This window comes from Rosa chinensis, chromosome 6 (genome assembly GCF_002994745.2).
Source record: "Rosa chinensis cultivar Old Blush chromosome 6, RchiOBHm-V2, whole genome shotgun sequence".
NCBI lineage: Eukaryota > Viridiplantae > Streptophyta > Magnoliopsida > Rosales > Rosaceae > Rosa > Rosa chinensis.
The window spans coordinates 32,602,855-32,621,236 of record NC_037093.1 but is presented as its reverse complement, the minus strand read 5'-3'; the positions used below and the strand labels follow the sequence as shown (position 1 = coordinate 32,621,236).

The following is an 18,382-nucleotide window of genomic DNA, read 5'->3' as shown; positions in this document are numbered from 1 at the left end:
CAATTGCTATATATTTTTGTAGTAGATGCCAATGGTTTAGTCTTTCTTCAAAGTAGGCTCACTCAAAGTAAGTGTGATGTCTAGGAAGGTTATGAGATTAGTGGTACTTAAACGAGCTTTGCTCCACTGACATCTCTTTACTTACCTGGTCACATTCATTTTGGAATTACCAAAAGAAGTTAGATGATTACCATTGTTTTGCATCAGCTAGCATTTTGGATTAGATTTTCTTTGGTCAAAGAGACAATGATGTAACTCTGTTGGCTTATGAATAAAATTTCGAGTTCTTTATGACTCCGTTTTGATTCTGAGCATATGACTTTTGTGACTACGATGGCTGGGCCATTAGTATTAATTCAAGGATATGGAACAGCCCAAGTTCCACTTGCCAAATGGCACCTTAATTACTGTCATACAAACTCTCTACGCTCGTAGGGCCAATCGCACCTATGAATAGCCAACGGATTCCATGCGAAAACGCATGTAAAGAACGGAAATGAGTTCCTTCGCAATATCTCTAATGATTGCGAACAAATGCGCATCTTAGAGAAGTTTATGTGTCTCTCTAGTGGACTTTATATCAATATTCGAGCTATTAAATCCAATAAAGTTACGAGAGAAGATCTCTTGGATTTAGACACATATTGGCTTTGTCACAATAGGATAGGTCATTCTGGTCTTGATATGATGATCCGTCTACTAAAGACTTCACATGGACATCTTTTCTATCGAGCGAAATGAAGCATGAATCAAAAGTTGATCTCTGGACTAAGTATGACCGACGCTGCTGCCTAGGGCACCGCCTCCGTCCACCACCAGCCTAGGGCTGGTACAGTCCCTATCTATGACACCATGGATAGCGTCCATCATGGTGATGGCGTCCTAGGTGATGCTGCAATCACCAACTTGCTTCAAATAGCATTTCAGACGCTCAGGCCCAACCAAAATTCTCATAGGTTGCTTCTAAAGCCTCTCACTCCTTTTACAAAGCCCGTTCCTTAGGGAAATTAGGACTGAGACCGTCATATGCAAAGGATATGAAAATACTCACTATGTTCTTACATAGAATCCGTGGGGATTCTGTGGACTGATTCAACCAACTTGCGGACGTTTAAATATCTCATGATGTTGGTTGACACGCAAACACGCTGGTCACGTGTTGTGCCATTGTCCATCTGTAAATGCTGCTTTTGCTACACTCCTAACACATATCATATGACACCGGGCTCACTCCCCAGATCATCCTCTTTCATCAATTGGACTTTGATGGTTATTGCATTGGGACTAATGTTGGACATTATATTCCCATAAACACACCCAATTGGTCTCGCGGAAACGACTACGATGTAGTCAGGATATTGGTAATGCGCACCAACCTCCTTACATCCATTTGGGGTGATGCAATATTGCATGCAGCTATGCTAATTCATCTACGACCCACTGCCACTCAATCTACCTCTGCGTTACAGCTAGTGACTGGGTACAAGTATCGTACTTACGCATATTTGAGTGTGTCTTTATGTGCCAATTGCGCCGCCACAATGCTCTATAATGGGTCCTTACAGACGAATTGGCAATTCAGTTGGATTTGAGACTCCAACAATCGTCCGCCACTTCATGCCCTTGCTAGGCGATCTCCTTACCGCTAGATTTGCGGATGTCACTTTGATGAGACAGTCTTCCCATCGTTAGGGGGAGATAAGAACACAGATGTTTAGCAGGAACGACAGGAATTGTCGTGGTCTGTCCCCAGTATGTCTCATCCCAATCCCTACTAAAGTGACGAGATCACACAAATATGCTGCAAACATGCCTGCAAGGAAAGACGTCCCTACGAGAGGACGTAGCGCCACCCTACATGGAGGTAGGCATGGCGCCAATGCCGAAGAGAGTGGCACTCTGGCGTTACAGGCCATGACCCCAGCTAGGATGCATGGGAGGCCCGTGAATTCGAAGGATACTTTGGCACATTTCAGTCCTTTGATCATCAAGACTCAAAATCCATCTCATGAGAATCTTCCGGGTTAGGGTTATCGTTGGGGGACACCTCAACGTTAGAACCTATTCCTGAGAATATAGAGCTCTATGAAAATTACACTAGTGTACATGAGACATGGGATAGAAACTCCATCATAATTGTTGATGTAGTTGCGCATTTCGTTGTGCATGAGTTTGTTGAGTCCGATAATATCGAACCACGCTTCGTTGATGAATGAATGCCAACATAGAGAGATTTGGCCTAAATGGAAAGATGTGATCCAATTAAGATGGATTCTCTAACGAAGAGGAAGGTTTTTGAGCTAGTGATGCCAACACCTCCTAACATAAAACCTATTAACTAATGGGTCTTCGTTAGAAAGTGTGATGAGAAAAAGAGATGGCAATCTCACCTTATGGCACAAGGCTTCTCACAAAACACCCTGAGATCGACTACGATGAGACATATTTGTTTGGACCCAAAATGAGCATTTTGGCCTGAAAAATTGGAGCCAAACAATATTCTCTCGTAATGGATGTCAGTGCACTCCACTACCCTGTCAGTTTGGTAGTTTCCGAATAACTGAACATGAAGCTTACAAATGTGGTCACTACATATCTCTATAGGGGTCTAGATACGGAATATACATGAAAGTTCATGGTGACCTTCATCTACCCAAGTCAAGTGGCTCTAGACCACGGAGCGCATTTACAATAAGATTGAAACGCTCACTAAAGTGACTACTTGATTGGGAAGGGATATGCCCACGCGTTTCTATAACAAGTTTCGGATTCTATCACAGTTCATGTTGGACATGATCTTCATTGGAAGCCCTTAAAGAGTTAAGGGAAACTGCTGATCATTTGAAATCCGAGTTTGAGATGAAGGATTTTGGGAGAACACGATTATGTCTCGGTTTGGAACTTGAGCATTGTGTTGATAGATGCTTAGGCATTTTGACAAGGTCAAAACTGCAAACACCCCATGATCGTTCGTAGTCTTAATCCTGAAAATGATCCTCTTTGTTTGAAGGATGATGACGAAGATGTGCTAGAGGCAAGAGTGCCTTACTTAAGTATAATAGGCACATTATTGTACTTAGCTAAATGCACAAGACCATACATCTCATTTGCAATGAACTTGTTAGCTAGATATAACTTTGCGCCAACGCGACGCCATTGGATTGGTGTAAAAGATATTTTTCAATACTTGAGATGTATGATTGATATGGGCTTGTTCTATCCCTACAGAGAGATGATGGATTCGGACCCATCACACACCAGGATCGCCGTCAACACTGGCATGCGTCCTCTATCCCCATCCCAAAACGACATGTGTTTTGGAAGGTTTTGCTGATATTGGGTATCTCTCTGACCCATACAAAGATCATTCCCAAACTGGTGAAGTGTTCACCATGGGTAAAGACCGTGATATCTTGGAGGTCTACAGAAATAACCCTAGTCGCTATATCTTCGAACCATGCAGAGATTATTGCTCTTCACTAAATGGTTCGTGAATGTTTATGGATTGGATCCATGATTACGCATGTTTGAACTATTGTGGTTTGAAGTCTACCACAGATGAGCCTACGAGCATTTAGGATAATGCTGCTTGTTTTGAACGAATGAAGTAAGGCTACATCAAAAGCGACAACAACAAGTATAATCGGTAACAACAAACTCTCCTCAAGATCAAAGTGAACTAGGTTCGATCTGAGGACAATATGGCAGACTTGCTCACTAAGTTATTGCCTAAATTCCACTTTCGAGAAACATGTTGGTAGCATCGTTTGCGGAAGTTATCCGAACTCCAATGACCGTAGTTGTCAGGGGGTGATGCAGACATCAGGGGGAGGTGTCTACATGTATGGTCTCAAAACGTGAAGGGTGTGTTGTGCTCTTTTTACCCTTCGACTGAGGTTATTTTTGTCCCACTGAGTTTTTGTTACTCGGCAAGGTTTTTAATGAGGCAACGAAAGGAGCACCACGTTTGGGCGACACAAGGAAGTAAATCCAAATTGTGTCTGGCCCAAGCTCTAGGTTACTTGACCTAGTGGTAATAGAGTTTAAATTAGAGAGAATCTCGGAGAATATCTTAGAGATATCCATTCATTGTATGATTACCTTTCCTTGTACAATTCAGATTCTATGCATTGTAATCCTCTATATAAAGAGGCCCCTATTATCAATGAGAACACACAACAATTTTCTCTCAATTTCTGATTCCCTAAAACATATGTAAATTTATTCTTTAATTTGTTTTGCTAACGTTTTATTTTTTAGGAATTAATTAGTCCTTAATCCCCGGTTGAGAACGATCTCTACTTATTCTTACTACAATGATAGAGTTTTAAATTGATCACTAATTTGTGCAGGAACTAATATCGCCTAATCATTACTAATTTATAAAATGTAAAAAAAAAAAAAAAAAAAAACGACACCACAAAGCATTTGATTCGGTTTGATTTCGGTTAATGTTTATCGGTACGGTTAAGGATGAAATCAGCTGTCCCCAATACACTATTCATATTTTGTCCCCACGCATTCATTGGTCTACAAAGATCAAGTCTTATTCTTAATTTTTGTTCCATTTTTTATTCTTCATGGACCTATAACTGCATTAGGGGGAGAGTAAATTTCATCCCGTAGGGTTGAGACTCTTGCTTTAGGGTGAAACAACGTATATAATGGTTAAGGACTTGAGGTCACGGTCTTTTCATTTTCTCGCTCTTGGACGAAAAATGGTTACAAACTCGGATCCTAGTTTTTGTTTTAAAATCTGAATACCCAATGCAATGTTTATAGTTTTTTATTAAATAGGCCAGAGCAGCGCCGAGTGGGTGACTTGGGGCTTTGTTGACTACCATCTCGTCTTCCTTTTCGCCCTCAACACACACAAAGAGACACTCTCTTCTGTTCCAGAGCTGCTACTCACCACACCTTCTACAGTGTTAACGAATGAAGAGAGGTTGAAAGTTGAAAGTGAAAGAAGCAAACAAAAAAACTTGCTCTCTCACAAGTCACAAACAGTATTCTTGTTTGCAACTGCAGGCGTTGCTTTTCGTTTTTCTTTCCTCAGCTCTTATTATACTCCAAATAGCAAAGCCCATCACCCTCATCCATCTATCTTTCCTCAATCGAATACTTCCATCTTCCCACAGATCCAACTGTAAGTCTCCTCTCCCTCTCTGTCCATTTTGAAATACTGGTGTTGGGTTTGTTTCTCCCATTCGTAGAATCTGAAATTTTTTTCGAAGTGGGTTTTTGCAGATTTCATCCTCATTCTATTTTTAATGTTCCTTTCTTGTGTTTGTGATTAATGGGTTTTGACTGTTTTCTTGATTCGCAGCTACTTGGACCTGAGCTGATGGACTGGAGTGGCTACTTGGGTCTGAACATGGCTGCTTTCTATATTAATGACTTTGGGGTAGATCATTCTTGCCTTACAGCTTCCTGAGGAACCTCATCACTTCAATCTTGGGTGGGTTTTTAATTTTTGCATGAAATATACTTGGTGGCTTTTCATCACAATGGGTGGGATTTGCTCCAAGTTGAGGAGATCCACTGTTGAGGATGTCGCTGCAAATGTTGCTTCCACTGTAATCCTTCCTAATCTTAATGGACATGTTAATAATGCCTCTGCTGGAGTGCCCGTCAAAGCGTCGCCAGTTAGTGATGGGATGGATAAACATATACGAGACCCTTTTATGGTGCCGGAGACCAATATTATGGTACCTTATGGACTCATCACCGATGATGTCAATGACGGCATTCCTCATTTGTCTAGAGCCTTATCGCAAAAAAGTAGAGCTACCAAGTCTCAGCAGGCTGTTGCAAAGGTAATTCCACTTCTTCTTGCTTATGTTGTTTTGTAATGGCTCTTTCTATGGCATTTGGAACCACAAAGCGGCTGATAACGAGTTGATGGAACTGGTACTCTTAATAGTGGAGTCATTAGAATGAGCATAGCACTTCTAGTACACTTTATATTGTGAAAGGTTAGACCAGAAGGCTTCATCTGGTTTTTAATCGCGCACAACCTGAGTTCAACATAAAATCTAAGTTCTTAGTGAATTCTGCACCCTAAAGAGCAACCGGTCAATAGCAATAGGTAATAATTGGCCTGCCAAAAAAGGAATTCTGTCTGTACATATGAGACAACCTACTGAGAACTTCAATTGAGAAAACCATATGAGGGGACTAAGATGCATCTATCTAGTTGTGAGTATCAGTATCACCAATTCACATTTGATCTAATCATGATATGTAAGTCCTCAAGTTAGGCTCTTATTAGAATGCTGACACCAATTCACATCCGATCTAATCATGATATGTAAGTCCTCAAGTTAGGCTCCTATTAGAATGCTGACACCAATTCACATTCGATCTAATCATGATATGTAAGTCCTCAAGTTATTGGTTAGGTGTTTTAAATTTCTCCTGTAATATGGTAACATTAGTTTGTGTACTTGGGGTTCTGGTATAAGTATAAAATTTGTTGGTCGGTGTTTGAAGTAGATATTGAATCAGTAGTGAAGTAAATGGTACTGCTTTTGTGTGTAAATACATATAATAAAACATGTTTTTGTTTCTTTTTTTTGTTTATTTTGTTTTTACTCTTATAGTTATTTGATTGTTTTATTATACTTGATTACAGGTATCAGAAGTGAGCTCCCTTCTGGGCAGGGCTGGTACTGCGGGACTTGGGAAGGCTGTGGAAGTTTTGGACACCCTTGGCAGTAGCATGACAAATTTAAACCCTAGTAGTGGTTTTACCTCTGGGGTGACAACAAAAGGGAACAAAATTTCAATTTTAGCTTTCGAAGTTGCAAACACAATTGTTAAGGGTTCAAATTTAATGCAATCCCTTTCAAAGGATAACATCAAACATTTGAAAGAGGTTGTGCTTCCATCTGAAGGGGTACAGAATTTAATATCGAGAGATATGGATGAGCTCCTAAGAACTGCTGCAGCTGACAAGAGGTTGGTAGTGAAACTTTTCCATCTATACTTTTCTGGATGTTTAGAAAACTGTATTTGTTATTACCATCAATCTTTAAATAATAATATATAAAGGTTGGAGAATAATTTATGGTTTTATTGTCAAATCCTGGCAGAGAAGAACTTAGTGTCTTTTCGGGAGAAGTTGTGCGTTTCGGAAATCGTTGCAAAGATCCGCAGTGGCACAATTTGGATCGCTACTTTGATAAGTAATCCTAACAAATCTTGTTTGTTTTCGTAGTGTATACTCAATTTAGTCCATGTCAGATTCTGATGGTCACCTGTGCTATATTTAGATTGGGTTCAGAACTTACACCTCAAAGGCAATTGAAGGAGGATGCAGAAATAGTGATGCAACAATTGATGGCCTTAGTCCAGTATACAGCTGTAAGTTAATGCATGTATAGAGAATGCTGTGTCTCAGTCTCATTTGCGTCCATTAGTGACTTATCTTAGAGTTCATGTAACAACATGCACCATGTTATTCTAGAGATTATTTTATTTTATTTTATTTTTGTCTTAGTATATTCTTTCTGCTGGGAAAAATGAATTGGTATACGATTGTCATTGGATTGATTTTACCTCTAGTTTTATAATTATCATTCATCATTCGTATGTTATTTCTTTCCGAAATCTGATTTGTCTGAATATATAACAAGGGGATGAAGCTGAATGAAATTCATTGGTAATTCATAGATACAGATGAATCTTTGTAAGTTGGTCTGAATAAAAATTGACTAGTTTCCCCTAGATAAGCAATTATAAAATCCATGTCAAATTGATTTTTGTTACATGTCTGTTATCAAATATTCAGTAAATCTGCCTTAAAAGGTTGGTATGAAGCCTGTTGTTACAGTAGTGAATTGTATCATTGTTGAACTGCATCATAATGCTGCATGATTAAATTTAGATATTTTTTACAAAGGATATACTGCTCTGCATTCTTGCAGATGCATTGAGTATCATTTTAGTAGACATTCCTCATCGACTCAGTATCAAATCAAATGCAAACTCAAATAGTCAATACTTGTAGATGTTGAATAGAGAGAGCGTGGGCATTTCTTTTGGTTTCCACACTCTAGGATATCCTAATAAACTTAAATTTTCTTCGTCACCCTGTACTCTTAAGCAATAGAGTGAGCCTCTTTGCAAAGGGTAAGATGCACCAAAGATAAAGAGAAAAAGAAAAAAACAATTAAAAGTTTTACCTGTTGCAATCTTATAGATTGTATTCTCCAGGTAATTCAATGGAACCTTCGATTGCCAATGTTTCATGAATTTTCAGCTCTTTGATGGACATTATGGTGAGAATAAAACTGATGTACTCGTTTCAGCAATAAAGTAACTTCTGAACCAAAATCGTTTGTGCTGTTGCTTGACAATCTTGGTTTCTTGACCTAAAGGCAAGACATCATAAGAGTAGGTTATTTGATCAAATTTTAGGGCAAGCAATTCTAAAACAGCATAGGTGGATTTGAACTTTTCATGTCTCCAAACAAGGCAGTCTATTGTACTTGGGATTAGACTTGATTTCATGGTCTGTACCTAGGTTTAGTACCGGAGTGTGCTGGAAACAGCTTGTAGTTGGAAGGCTATATAACAGGAAAGGGAGCACAAAGATGAGTGGATACTTTAGTAGCAGTACACTTTCTGGACCCCAGATTTTAACCCTCGATTGTTTGAGAGTACAGTGCTCGTTTGATTGCTCTGTGTGTGTGTGATCTATGCCAATCTATGCCTCTTTTGTATTTTTTTCTTTTCTTTTCTTTTTTTGAATAGATAAACAAGTCTCGTATTGCTAAAAAATGTTCCAACCGCAAAACTACTTGACAGATATTATTCCTTGGAGCTTTACTGAAGGAAAGGCACCTATTTCTTGTTACAGGAATTATATCATGAGTTGCACGCATTGGACAGATTTGAACAAGATTATCGGCGTAAACTTCAAGAGGAGGACAACTCCAATACCACCCAAAAAGGTAACTTGTATTAACATTGTTTTTGATTCTTTCTGCCATTTTTTTTTTTTGGGTACAGATGCATTCCATCTGGTGTGTATGTGTGTTTGTGTAGGGTAGGCATTGGTATGCCTGGGTATCACTATCCCCTAAGATGACCCAAATTTGGCTGTGCCAAGTCAAATAATGGTGCTTCTACCCAAATTTGGCTGTGCCAAGTCAAATAATGGTGCTTCTTTACTGAGTTCTGAAATTGTTCAGTATAAAAAAATAATAGGATAAATTTCAGTTTAGTGCCCTGTGGTTTGGGGGTAACATCATGTTAGTCCCTGCTCTTTCAATTTGATCAGCAACACACCTGTGCTTTCAATTTCAATCAGCCGTGCCCAAATTTTACTGTTCCATCCAAAATTTGATCAGCAACACACCTGTGCTTTCAATTTCAATCAGCAGTGCCCAAATTTTACTGTTCCGTCCAATTTGAACATTAACTTTGATTGGATTGACAAAGTAAAATTTGGACTGAACAGTAAAATTTGAGCCCGGCTGATTGAAATTGAAAGCACAGGGGTGTTGTTGATCAAATTGAAAGAGCAGAGACTGACATGATGTTACCCCCAAACCACAGGGTACTAAACTGAAATTAATCCAAAATAATATATTATCTTTTCTCCTGATAAAAGCAGTTAGTGATTTGACTATTTTCTGCAATTTTTTTTTGGGTTAATTACATATAAGTGCATCTTAGAATGTTTTTTTAGCCATAAAGCCACCAACTAGTTTTTTCCTTCATAAGGCCACTAGACTAAAAAATATGTTATATTTTGGATATTAAAAATCAATATATTTACATAAATGCCACTAGAGTATAAAATCAACATTCATTCTCTCTCTCCTCTCCGGCGAGGTCTCCGGTCAACTCTGGCAAACTCCGGCGGGTCTCCGGCGAACTCTGGCAGCCACAAAAGCTACTGTCCCTAGCAAAAAAAGCTACTGTCGCTAGCAACAAAAGCTACTTTGGTGAGATTTCCGGCAACCTCCGGCGATGTTACAAAAGCTATTGTCACCAGCAACAAAAGCTACTATGCTCCCCAAAACCAAAAGCTACTATCTTCACCAACAAAAACTACTGTCACCAACACTAAAAGCTACTGTCACTAGCAACAAACGCTACTGTCACTAGCAACAAACATTACTGTCACTAACATCAAAAGCTACTGGTCACCAGCAACAAACTCTACTGTCACTAACACTAGAAAGCTACTCTCACCAGTAACAAAAACAATTACCAAACAGAACAAAAACTACTACCAAGCATAACAAAAGCTTCTCTCAGAAATTGAAAAAGATATTCTAAAAAACTACAAAGCTATGGAAATTTAAAGGATACAACCAAAATAAAAATGCTACTGTAATAGAAAACATAAAACATATTCAATGATACACAATATGCATGATTCAACAATGATATAACTATGTAAAAAGCTACTTCCATAGTTGTAAAAAGCCACTACCATAGCTGTGAAAATCTAGTATAATAGTTACATAAAGCTACTGTCAATGTTGTAATGCTACTGTCATTTTTCAATGGTGATGCTCTAAACTCATAGACATAATTCTGCCACCTTCAACACGAGACTTCATTTCAATACTTCTTGGTTGGCTGAATCATCTCTTGGTCAATGGAGGCACTACTCAAATTTACATGATCTTTGGAATCTACCACTGCAAATGGAAAGGAAAAGAATTATGCAAGAACAATGATAAAACAAAATATTAGTATTTGAAATGCAAAAAACAAACAGCAGCGTGTTGCTGCACTGCAAAAGTGGCACTTTTTATCAACTATATAATAAAAAACAAGCAATCTAAAAATTTAATAACATAGATACAGAAAGCTACTATGACACATGTACAAAGCTACTAGATCAGTAATAAAAAGCTACTGACATAGATACTAATTACACAAAGCCAGCTAATTATCCATGTTGGTAGTGTAACACAAATCCCAAACAAGAAATGTTAGATACGAAATCACAACAAAAATAAAATTGAATTTCATTCAAAATCATGCTTTTCAGTTTGATAAGCTATTGACAAAAGACCACTTGAAATCAATCAAAATGAAAACAAAAAAGATACTGACATCAGATTAAAAAGATACTAACATGAAGATAGAAAGCCACTATCCTTGTGTTGAAAAGCCACTATAACAGTTATAGAAAGCTACTGGCTTGAAATCAATCAAAATGAAAACAATAAAGATACGGACATCAGCGTGAAAAGATACTAGCATAAGGATAAGAAACTACTATCACTGTGTTAAAAAGCCACTATAACAGTTATAGAGAGCTACTGACTTGAAATCAATTAAAATAAAAACAGATGCAAGTTATCATCACTAAAAGTCGACGTTCCACCTGTTGGAACCTGAAAAATGATTGCTAATATATCAAGTTTCATTCTCAGGGAACATGAAAAAGAAATGTTGCATTGTTATTCTCCATTACCACTTAGATAAAGAGTGTAAAAGTCAGCCTATGATAAATTGGTCATCAAGTGAAATCATGTGGATGGATGTTTTTAACCCAAATATATCAACTTGATTCGATGCGAACACACACACACACACACACACACACAGATATATGTATATATAGAGGTATGAGATGTCCAGGTTATATATATATATATATATATATAGGTATGAGATGTGCAGGTGTTAAGCTAGCTTTGGAGAACATATAATTGATATGATTCTAATGAGGCCTGTATTGACATACGGAAGGTGTAAAGCCATCAAATGGATTCTTGCCAGCTTTTGAATCTACTAACAGTTCTCAAGCAGTTTTGATATATGATGCCAAAACCCCTAGACAGCTTGAATTGAGCGGAGTCACCTGTAATGAATTTGCAATCAGAAAAAGTCCCTATTTGTCTTGACAGATGCATTGTTCTACATGGATTTGATCTTATTCAACTAAAATTTAAGTCCAACTCCATCAAAACAAACACCAAACTATCACTTTGATCCAATGCCTCCACTTCTTCGCACCAAAATCCAATCTCAGATCCCAACCACCAAATAAGCAAAACATTCTACAAAAAGAAAGGGCCAAAAAACTCCTAACCTGATCAAAGAACACTTTCTTTTCCTCATCATCAACGCTAAGCTCCGCCTAATGTTTGAACTAGTGAATTTGCCTCATCTTCACAAGCACCTTTGCCATCTCCACCTGCCACTCACCGTAAATCCCAATCAAAATCAATACAAAAACCTAATTTCATCTCCATTATCAAAAATCACTAATCAAAATTGAACACAAAATTTACATCACCGTACCTATTCGGCGGAAAGAAGCCAATCAGATCGTTGCCGGAGATACTCAGTGGAGCTTTGTTGAGATTAAAGGCGCCTGATACCACAGCCTTCGTCGGGCTTCGAGATTGTTGCCTAGAAATGATTCTTCGCTGCGGTAGAAACAGGACGGTGCGCGGGCGGAGACGCGATCCTTCCAGCAATTGGATGCCTGCGAAGACGGGATGGTGTGCCGGTGGAGACTCACAGTCATGCCGACGGAGACCGGATGGTGCACCGGTGGAGATGCACGGTCCTTCCAGTAAAAGCCAGTAAAAGGAGGGAGAGGGAGAGGGGGGGGGGAGGGAGGGAGGGAGGGAGGGAGAGAGAGAGGGAGAGAGAGAGAGAGGGAGGGAGGGAGGGAGGGAGGGAGGGAGAGAGAGAGCGAGCGAGCGAGGGAGGGAGGGAGGGAGGGAGGGAGGGAGGGAGGGAGGGAGAGAGAGAGAGAGAGAGAGAGAGAGAGAGAGAGAGAGAGAGAGAGAGAGAGAGAGAGAGAGAGAGAGAGAGAGAGAGAGAGAGAGAGAGAGAGTTGATGCACGATCTGTTTTTGAAAAGATCAGTTCTATCGAAGAAAAGAGAAAAGGGAGAGTTGAGGGCAAAATTGGTATGATTAAAAAAGAAACTGATGTTTTTGAACCTTAAAGTGGCCTTACGAAGACAAAAAGAGTTAAGTGGCCTTATGACTAATTAAAGTTTCAAAATGACACTTATGAGTAATTTTCTATTTTTTTTTTGGCTGGGCACTCAAAAATGCTCCTGTGGGTAGTCCAAGACTCCAAGTCAATACATCTTTAATTCCGATGATTGGCCTGATTTTTGTTTGTTGAAATTTTGATATCCTACATTTGTTTTTTTGCACGCCACAAAACTGTAACTATCAAGTAACTTTGTCTGGTTGTCTGTATTTTGATACAGGTGACAGCCTTGCAATTTTAAGAGCTGAGTTGAAAAGTCAAAGGAAGCATGTGAGAAATTTGAAGAAAAAATCACTCTGGTCTAGGATTCTGGAAGAGGTAGTAACTATATTCCTTTTTTGTCTATCTTGCAGAAAATAGGTTAAGATGCATTTTCTTTTTAATTGACTCTAGTTCTTACTGTTGGAAGGTAAATATTTTGTTTCATATCGGATATTTACCATGGGGTTGGCCTCACGGAGCAGCTGTCAATTCCAATCCAATTGAACTATAGTCACGTGATAAAACTGTGGAAGCTTTTCTTTACAGTCAGAAACTTGCTTCGTGTACCCATTCTTTAATGAAAATTAATTAGAAAAAAGAAGATACCCTCTTGAAAATTACTAAAAAGGACTGATGAAGAAAGATAAAGTGATGCTGAAATTCAATAGAAAATATCGTTTCCACCAGCTGGGCTTTTTAAATAATTGTTCTTTCAGTTTTGCAATTTTAAATAATAGTTGATTACAGGGTGTTGTGGTGTTTCGGGAGTATCCTAAGAATTGTTGAGTAAAAGGGTTGTTTAAATTTGGGTGGGTATGTTGAGTAAAAATCTGTCTAAAGATTTTTCTTCAAGTTCTTGCAACCAATCATATATCTCCTATTTTCAGGTCATGGAGAAGCTTGTGGACATTGTGCATTACTTACATTTGGAGATCTATGAAGCATTTGGCATTGCTGGTATGCTTCAAAAATTTTCTGATAATGGTCTTCTAGGATGTCTTCTACTTCTCCTTGGGAGTAGGAAAGGGGTAGATAAAAATATGATGTGGATTTGGCATTCCCTCTTAGTTTTTACCTTCCAAATAAATTTGCATATAACTTGGATTGCAAACAATCATGACCTTGTTCAATTATAAAAAGTGAGAAATATCTTTATGTTGGCAGTATGTAATTAAGATACGGGAGACAACTTTGTTCTTTTGACTTTGTGTGGTTTCTAAAGGACCTAAACCAATGCTACATTAAAATCCACTGGAATTTTATAGGATAATGCTGTTACTCCTTCAATACTCCAAAGTAAAGAAATGCTAACATCTCTTTCATATATATGTCCAGCTACTGCCTATAATATTATTTATGTCTTGCAATACTTGAATCTTGCATGCACTTATTGCAAAAGTTATTCATTGTGGTCAATTATTGAGTGACTATTATCTGATACAACCTATGATGCACGGATACGTGAAATTGGCTTCGTATCCCGTACCGATCCGGGATCCGGGTACGATACGCTCGGATACGCCCAGATACGTGTATCCGGATTTGGATACGGTTTGGATACGGTTTGGATACGTCCGTATCTTATACCGATACGTAAATATGTAAATAAATCGGATACGTGGGGATAATGCTGACTTTTTACCCTGAAAAAAAAAAATAAAAAAAAAACAAACCCAAATCGGGGATAGAGACCGAATCTGAGATTCGCTCTGCTCTTCATCTCTTTTCTTCTGTTCTTCTTCGCAAGTCGCAACCTTCTCTGCTCAAGACTTCTCTTCATTGATTCGCTTGAAGCTTGGAGCTTGGATCTTCAATTTCTAGCCGATTTCTCCTGCTCTTCTCTTCGATTCGCTTTGGGTACGTTTAATCTGCAGCTTCTGGTCTTCAATCAGTTGAATGCTTCAATTTGGGATTATACCCAGTTCTGAAGCCGATTGCTTAAAGCTTTGTGCTTCTTCTCATATATATATATATATATATATATATATATACACACACACACACACAGACAAGTTCAGGAGAGGGCGTCCGCGAAAGAAGAAAAAATGCGGATCAGAAGAGAGTAATGGTATCCACGTGTGAAGGATGAGCAGATTCTTGTATAAACCAGAGTAATAGTTGGGGTGCTTCAAATAGAGGATTCTATGCTAAATTGAATTGGAAGAGAAGTCAGTAGATGAAGGATGAGCTTGTTTTGGATGGTGATGTCATTGAATTGGTTTCAAGGTCGGTGGCTTATCAACCAGAGATGCCATGTGAACAAGGACATCAGGAAAGCCATGCCCGTTGAAGTCATTTAATCCCATCCGACGGCTGAAAATGGACGTCCGCATTTTTTTTTTTCACGGACGTCCTCTCCTGATCGTGTCTGTAGAAGTGTATATATATATATACACACACATATAGAAAGATACATGGAGATTGCTTGTGTATACACGTTTCAATCGGTGAATGTGTTGGCTTCTGAATTGTGAATTGAGTATAAATTAGAACTTTGTTTATGTTTTTTGTTGTTGTTGAGTTTTTCTAATTATTTATATATATATATATATATATATTTAATTGACGTATCCTTCACGTACCCGTATCCTATTATTTTTAAGATTTGCCGTATTCACGGATCCGATCGTATCGTATCCGGATACTCGTACCCGTATCAGTGCTTCTTAGGATACAACTCTTTCTTTGGTCTTGCAGATACTGATAAACCTGTGAAAGGATCTCAGAACCATCACAAAAAGTTGGGGTCTGCTGGTCTTGCCTTGCATTATGCAAATATTATCACACAAATTGATACTCTTGTGAGTTTTCTTTCCTCATGCGTAAACTTTTTTTGTATGTGGGATTTTGCGAAAAGGTGTATTCCTAAACTTGTTATTTCCTTCTTACCTTCTTGTTTATGCAAATATCATCACACTAAACTTAATCTTGTAGTCTGCCTGCTAATTGAGTGGGAAAAGGTGATAATATCTTTTTTTTAACTACAAGCTAGCAAGCTTACCGTTTCAGACTATTATTATGATCAATAGGCTACTTAAGAGTGGTACAGCCAACTTAACTATGAGAGAGTACATTGCATCCACTTCATTTTTTGAAACACACAGTTTAAAAGCATGGTTATAGTAATTTTCTGGATTATGACAAAAAATTTATATTTTTTTTTCTTTCACAAATTCAATAACCATTCCTCTGCAATTCAACTGTTCCTGTTGATTAAGATATTGGAAACATAGGCTTTATATCGGTCAGGGTCTTATGATTTAACATTTGAATGTAACCAGGTGTCTCGGTCAAGTTCTGTGCCTCCAAACACACGAGATACGTTATATCAAGGGCTGCCACCTGGTATAAAGTCTGCTCTGCGCTCAAAACTACAGTCATTTCAGGTTAAGGAAGAGGTATCTGTAGTCTGTGATTCACGGAAATATTAACAAACCAAAGTTATATTTTTCTTATGATTTTATTTCTCCACTTCACGGTTGACTGTCAATTGTTTCCTCATCCATGTACTGGTTTATAACTATCTCTTCAAATGCTATTCTCACAGCATACAGTCCCTCAAATCAAAGCTGAAATGGAGAAAACTTTGCAGTGGCTTGTTCCCATTGCTGCTAACACAACAAAGTAAAGCTCCGTTCTATTTACTCATCTACTATATTTTTCTTCATTTTATTTTGTTTTTTGTTTTCTGGGTTAGCTTTTCACCTCCAGTACTTTGCAAACTCTGCGGTTGAACTAAAGAGGAATTGTACAATCAGTTTCTCTCAAATTTTTTCCAAGTGGCGTATTGACATTGATCAAAATTTTTACTGTGCCCTCTATATCATTTATGATTCAAATCTGTTCAAAGTTTTTAGTTCTATATATTGAGTGGTGCTTTTTGCTGTGTTTCATTTAGAGCTCATCATGGCTTCGGTTGGGTCGGAGAATGGGCAAACACTGGGTGAGTTCTGACTTGCAGATGCCTATTCATTTACTTATTGCTCTATCATGTTTTGGTAGTTTTAACAGATTTTAATTCTTTAGGTCTGAGATGAACCGAAAACCTGCTGGTCAGACCGACTTGCTGAGGATTGAGACACTACACCATGCTGATAAAAATAAAACTGAGTCTTACATTCTTGAGCTGGTAGTGTGGCTTCATCATCTGGTCAACCAAGTGAGAGTTGGAAATAATGGAATCAGATCTCCTATTAAGTCCCCTATTTCCTCCCCAAACCAGAGGACAATTCATTTATCTACAAACAAGCCCAGCTGTCCATCCCCCATATTAACGGTTGAAGATCAAGAAATGCTTAGATATGTAAATAAGAGAAAACTGACACCGGGGATTAGTAAAAGTCAGGAATTTGACACTGCAAAGACCAGGTTCAGCGAGTACCATAGGTTAAGTAAGAGTAGTAGCCAGTCTCCAACAAGTGAGCGTAGGAAGGATCCTTTTCCCATAAGGAGGCTATCCTCCGTGCCTGTCATTGACTTTGATATCGACAGGAGCAAAGCATTGGATCTCATTGATCGAGTGGACACAATTCGAAGTATCTGAGAATTGGCAGCAGTTAAAAATGCAGATGTGAAGTGTTCATGAGTATGTCTAATAGGTCCAACTGCTACAATTTTTCCTTGGGTGCACTCTTAGGTTGTGGTGAGGGTGATGTTGTGTTAGTAAGCAAATGCTGAGTGATAAGTCACTGGCTTTTTGGATGTTAAAATCTAGGGTGGTAAATGTATTCAATGTAAGTCAAACTCTGTAGATGTGGAAATGGAAAAGGATGTTGAGTTATAGTTTCCTTAGTTTTCTGTATGTACAGAACTTTCAAATAATAAGTAAAAGTTTAAGGTCTCCCTTTTCTAGTTTTTAATCCATTGAAAGTTGATGGTTCGTTTTACAATCAATCCCTTGCATTCCATGGAATCAATTTCGTTTATGGGTTTGTGTTTGTGCAAAAGAGTAGATCAAGTTGTGCAAATGGTGCAAATGTCAACTGCCGTGTAAGTGAAAGGAGGGTGGTGTAGGGTTTGGAGACTTGGTTGAGATACGCTAGCCAAAAACAGGTCATTATCAACTCTGAACCTGTTTTTTGTCTTTGATCGGGATTGAGGTAGCAAACCACTTCGGTTATGTTAGCAACTTAGTAGTACACCTGCCCAGTTAGTATTCGCATCAAAGTCCACGAGGGTATCACAGCAAAGTCAGACTAATCTCTCATCTCAGGCACATAATCTCGAATGCATTTTAAACTTGCAAGCCATAAACTGGTGGGAGTTGGAACTTGGAAAAACTTGAGAAATGAATGTGCTGGAAAACCCAACTCCTCTTATTTTCTGCAACAGAAAAACTTGGAAACAAACCCTCTTTAATGTGGAGAGGAGTGCACCGTCCCGTTGGAGCTTGCTTAACGACTAAGAAGCAC

General features: G+C 38.5%; 1 protein-coding gene and 1 long non-coding RNA gene across 4 annotated transcripts; one reads left to right on the top strand and one right to left on the bottom strand.

The window, feature by feature from the left end:
* The first annotated feature begins 4,791 nt into the window (after positions 1-4,791).
* On the top strand, positions 4,792-17,830 carry LOC112169682 (protein PSK SIMULATOR 1). Of its 3 annotated transcripts, none has more exons than XM_024306738.2 (13): positions 4,792-5,146; positions 5,327-5,816; positions 6,635-6,960; positions 7,095-7,187; positions 7,275-7,365; positions 8,864-8,957; positions 13,210-13,307; positions 13,859-13,928; positions 15,669-15,772; positions 16,253-16,357; positions 16,519-16,595; positions 16,870-16,914; positions 16,998-17,830. In XM_024306738.2, the coding sequence occupies exons 2-13, from the start codon at positions 5,478-5,480 to the stop codon at positions 17,512-17,514; spliced, it is 1,959 nt and encodes a 652-aa protein (XP_024162506.1). In that variant the 5' UTR covers positions 4,792-5,146; positions 5,327-5,477; the 3' UTR covers positions 17,515-17,830. The 3 variants fall into 3 exon arrangements, with proteins under 3 accessions (XP_024162506.1, XP_024162505.1, XP_040363815.1); XM_024306737.2 differs by having other exon boundaries at positions 16,253-16,369; XM_040507881.1 differs by having other exon boundaries at positions 4,792-5,233; positions 16,253-16,369.
* On the bottom strand, positions 10,437-12,172 carry LOC112169685. The gene is made up of 2 exons (XR_002924829.2): positions 12,068-12,172; positions 10,437-10,661 (listed from the first exon to the last, which is right to left on the bottom strand). It is a non-coding gene; the product is annotated as an uncharacterized LOC112169685 (long non-coding RNA).
* Positions 17,831-18,382: the final 552 nt, after the last annotated feature.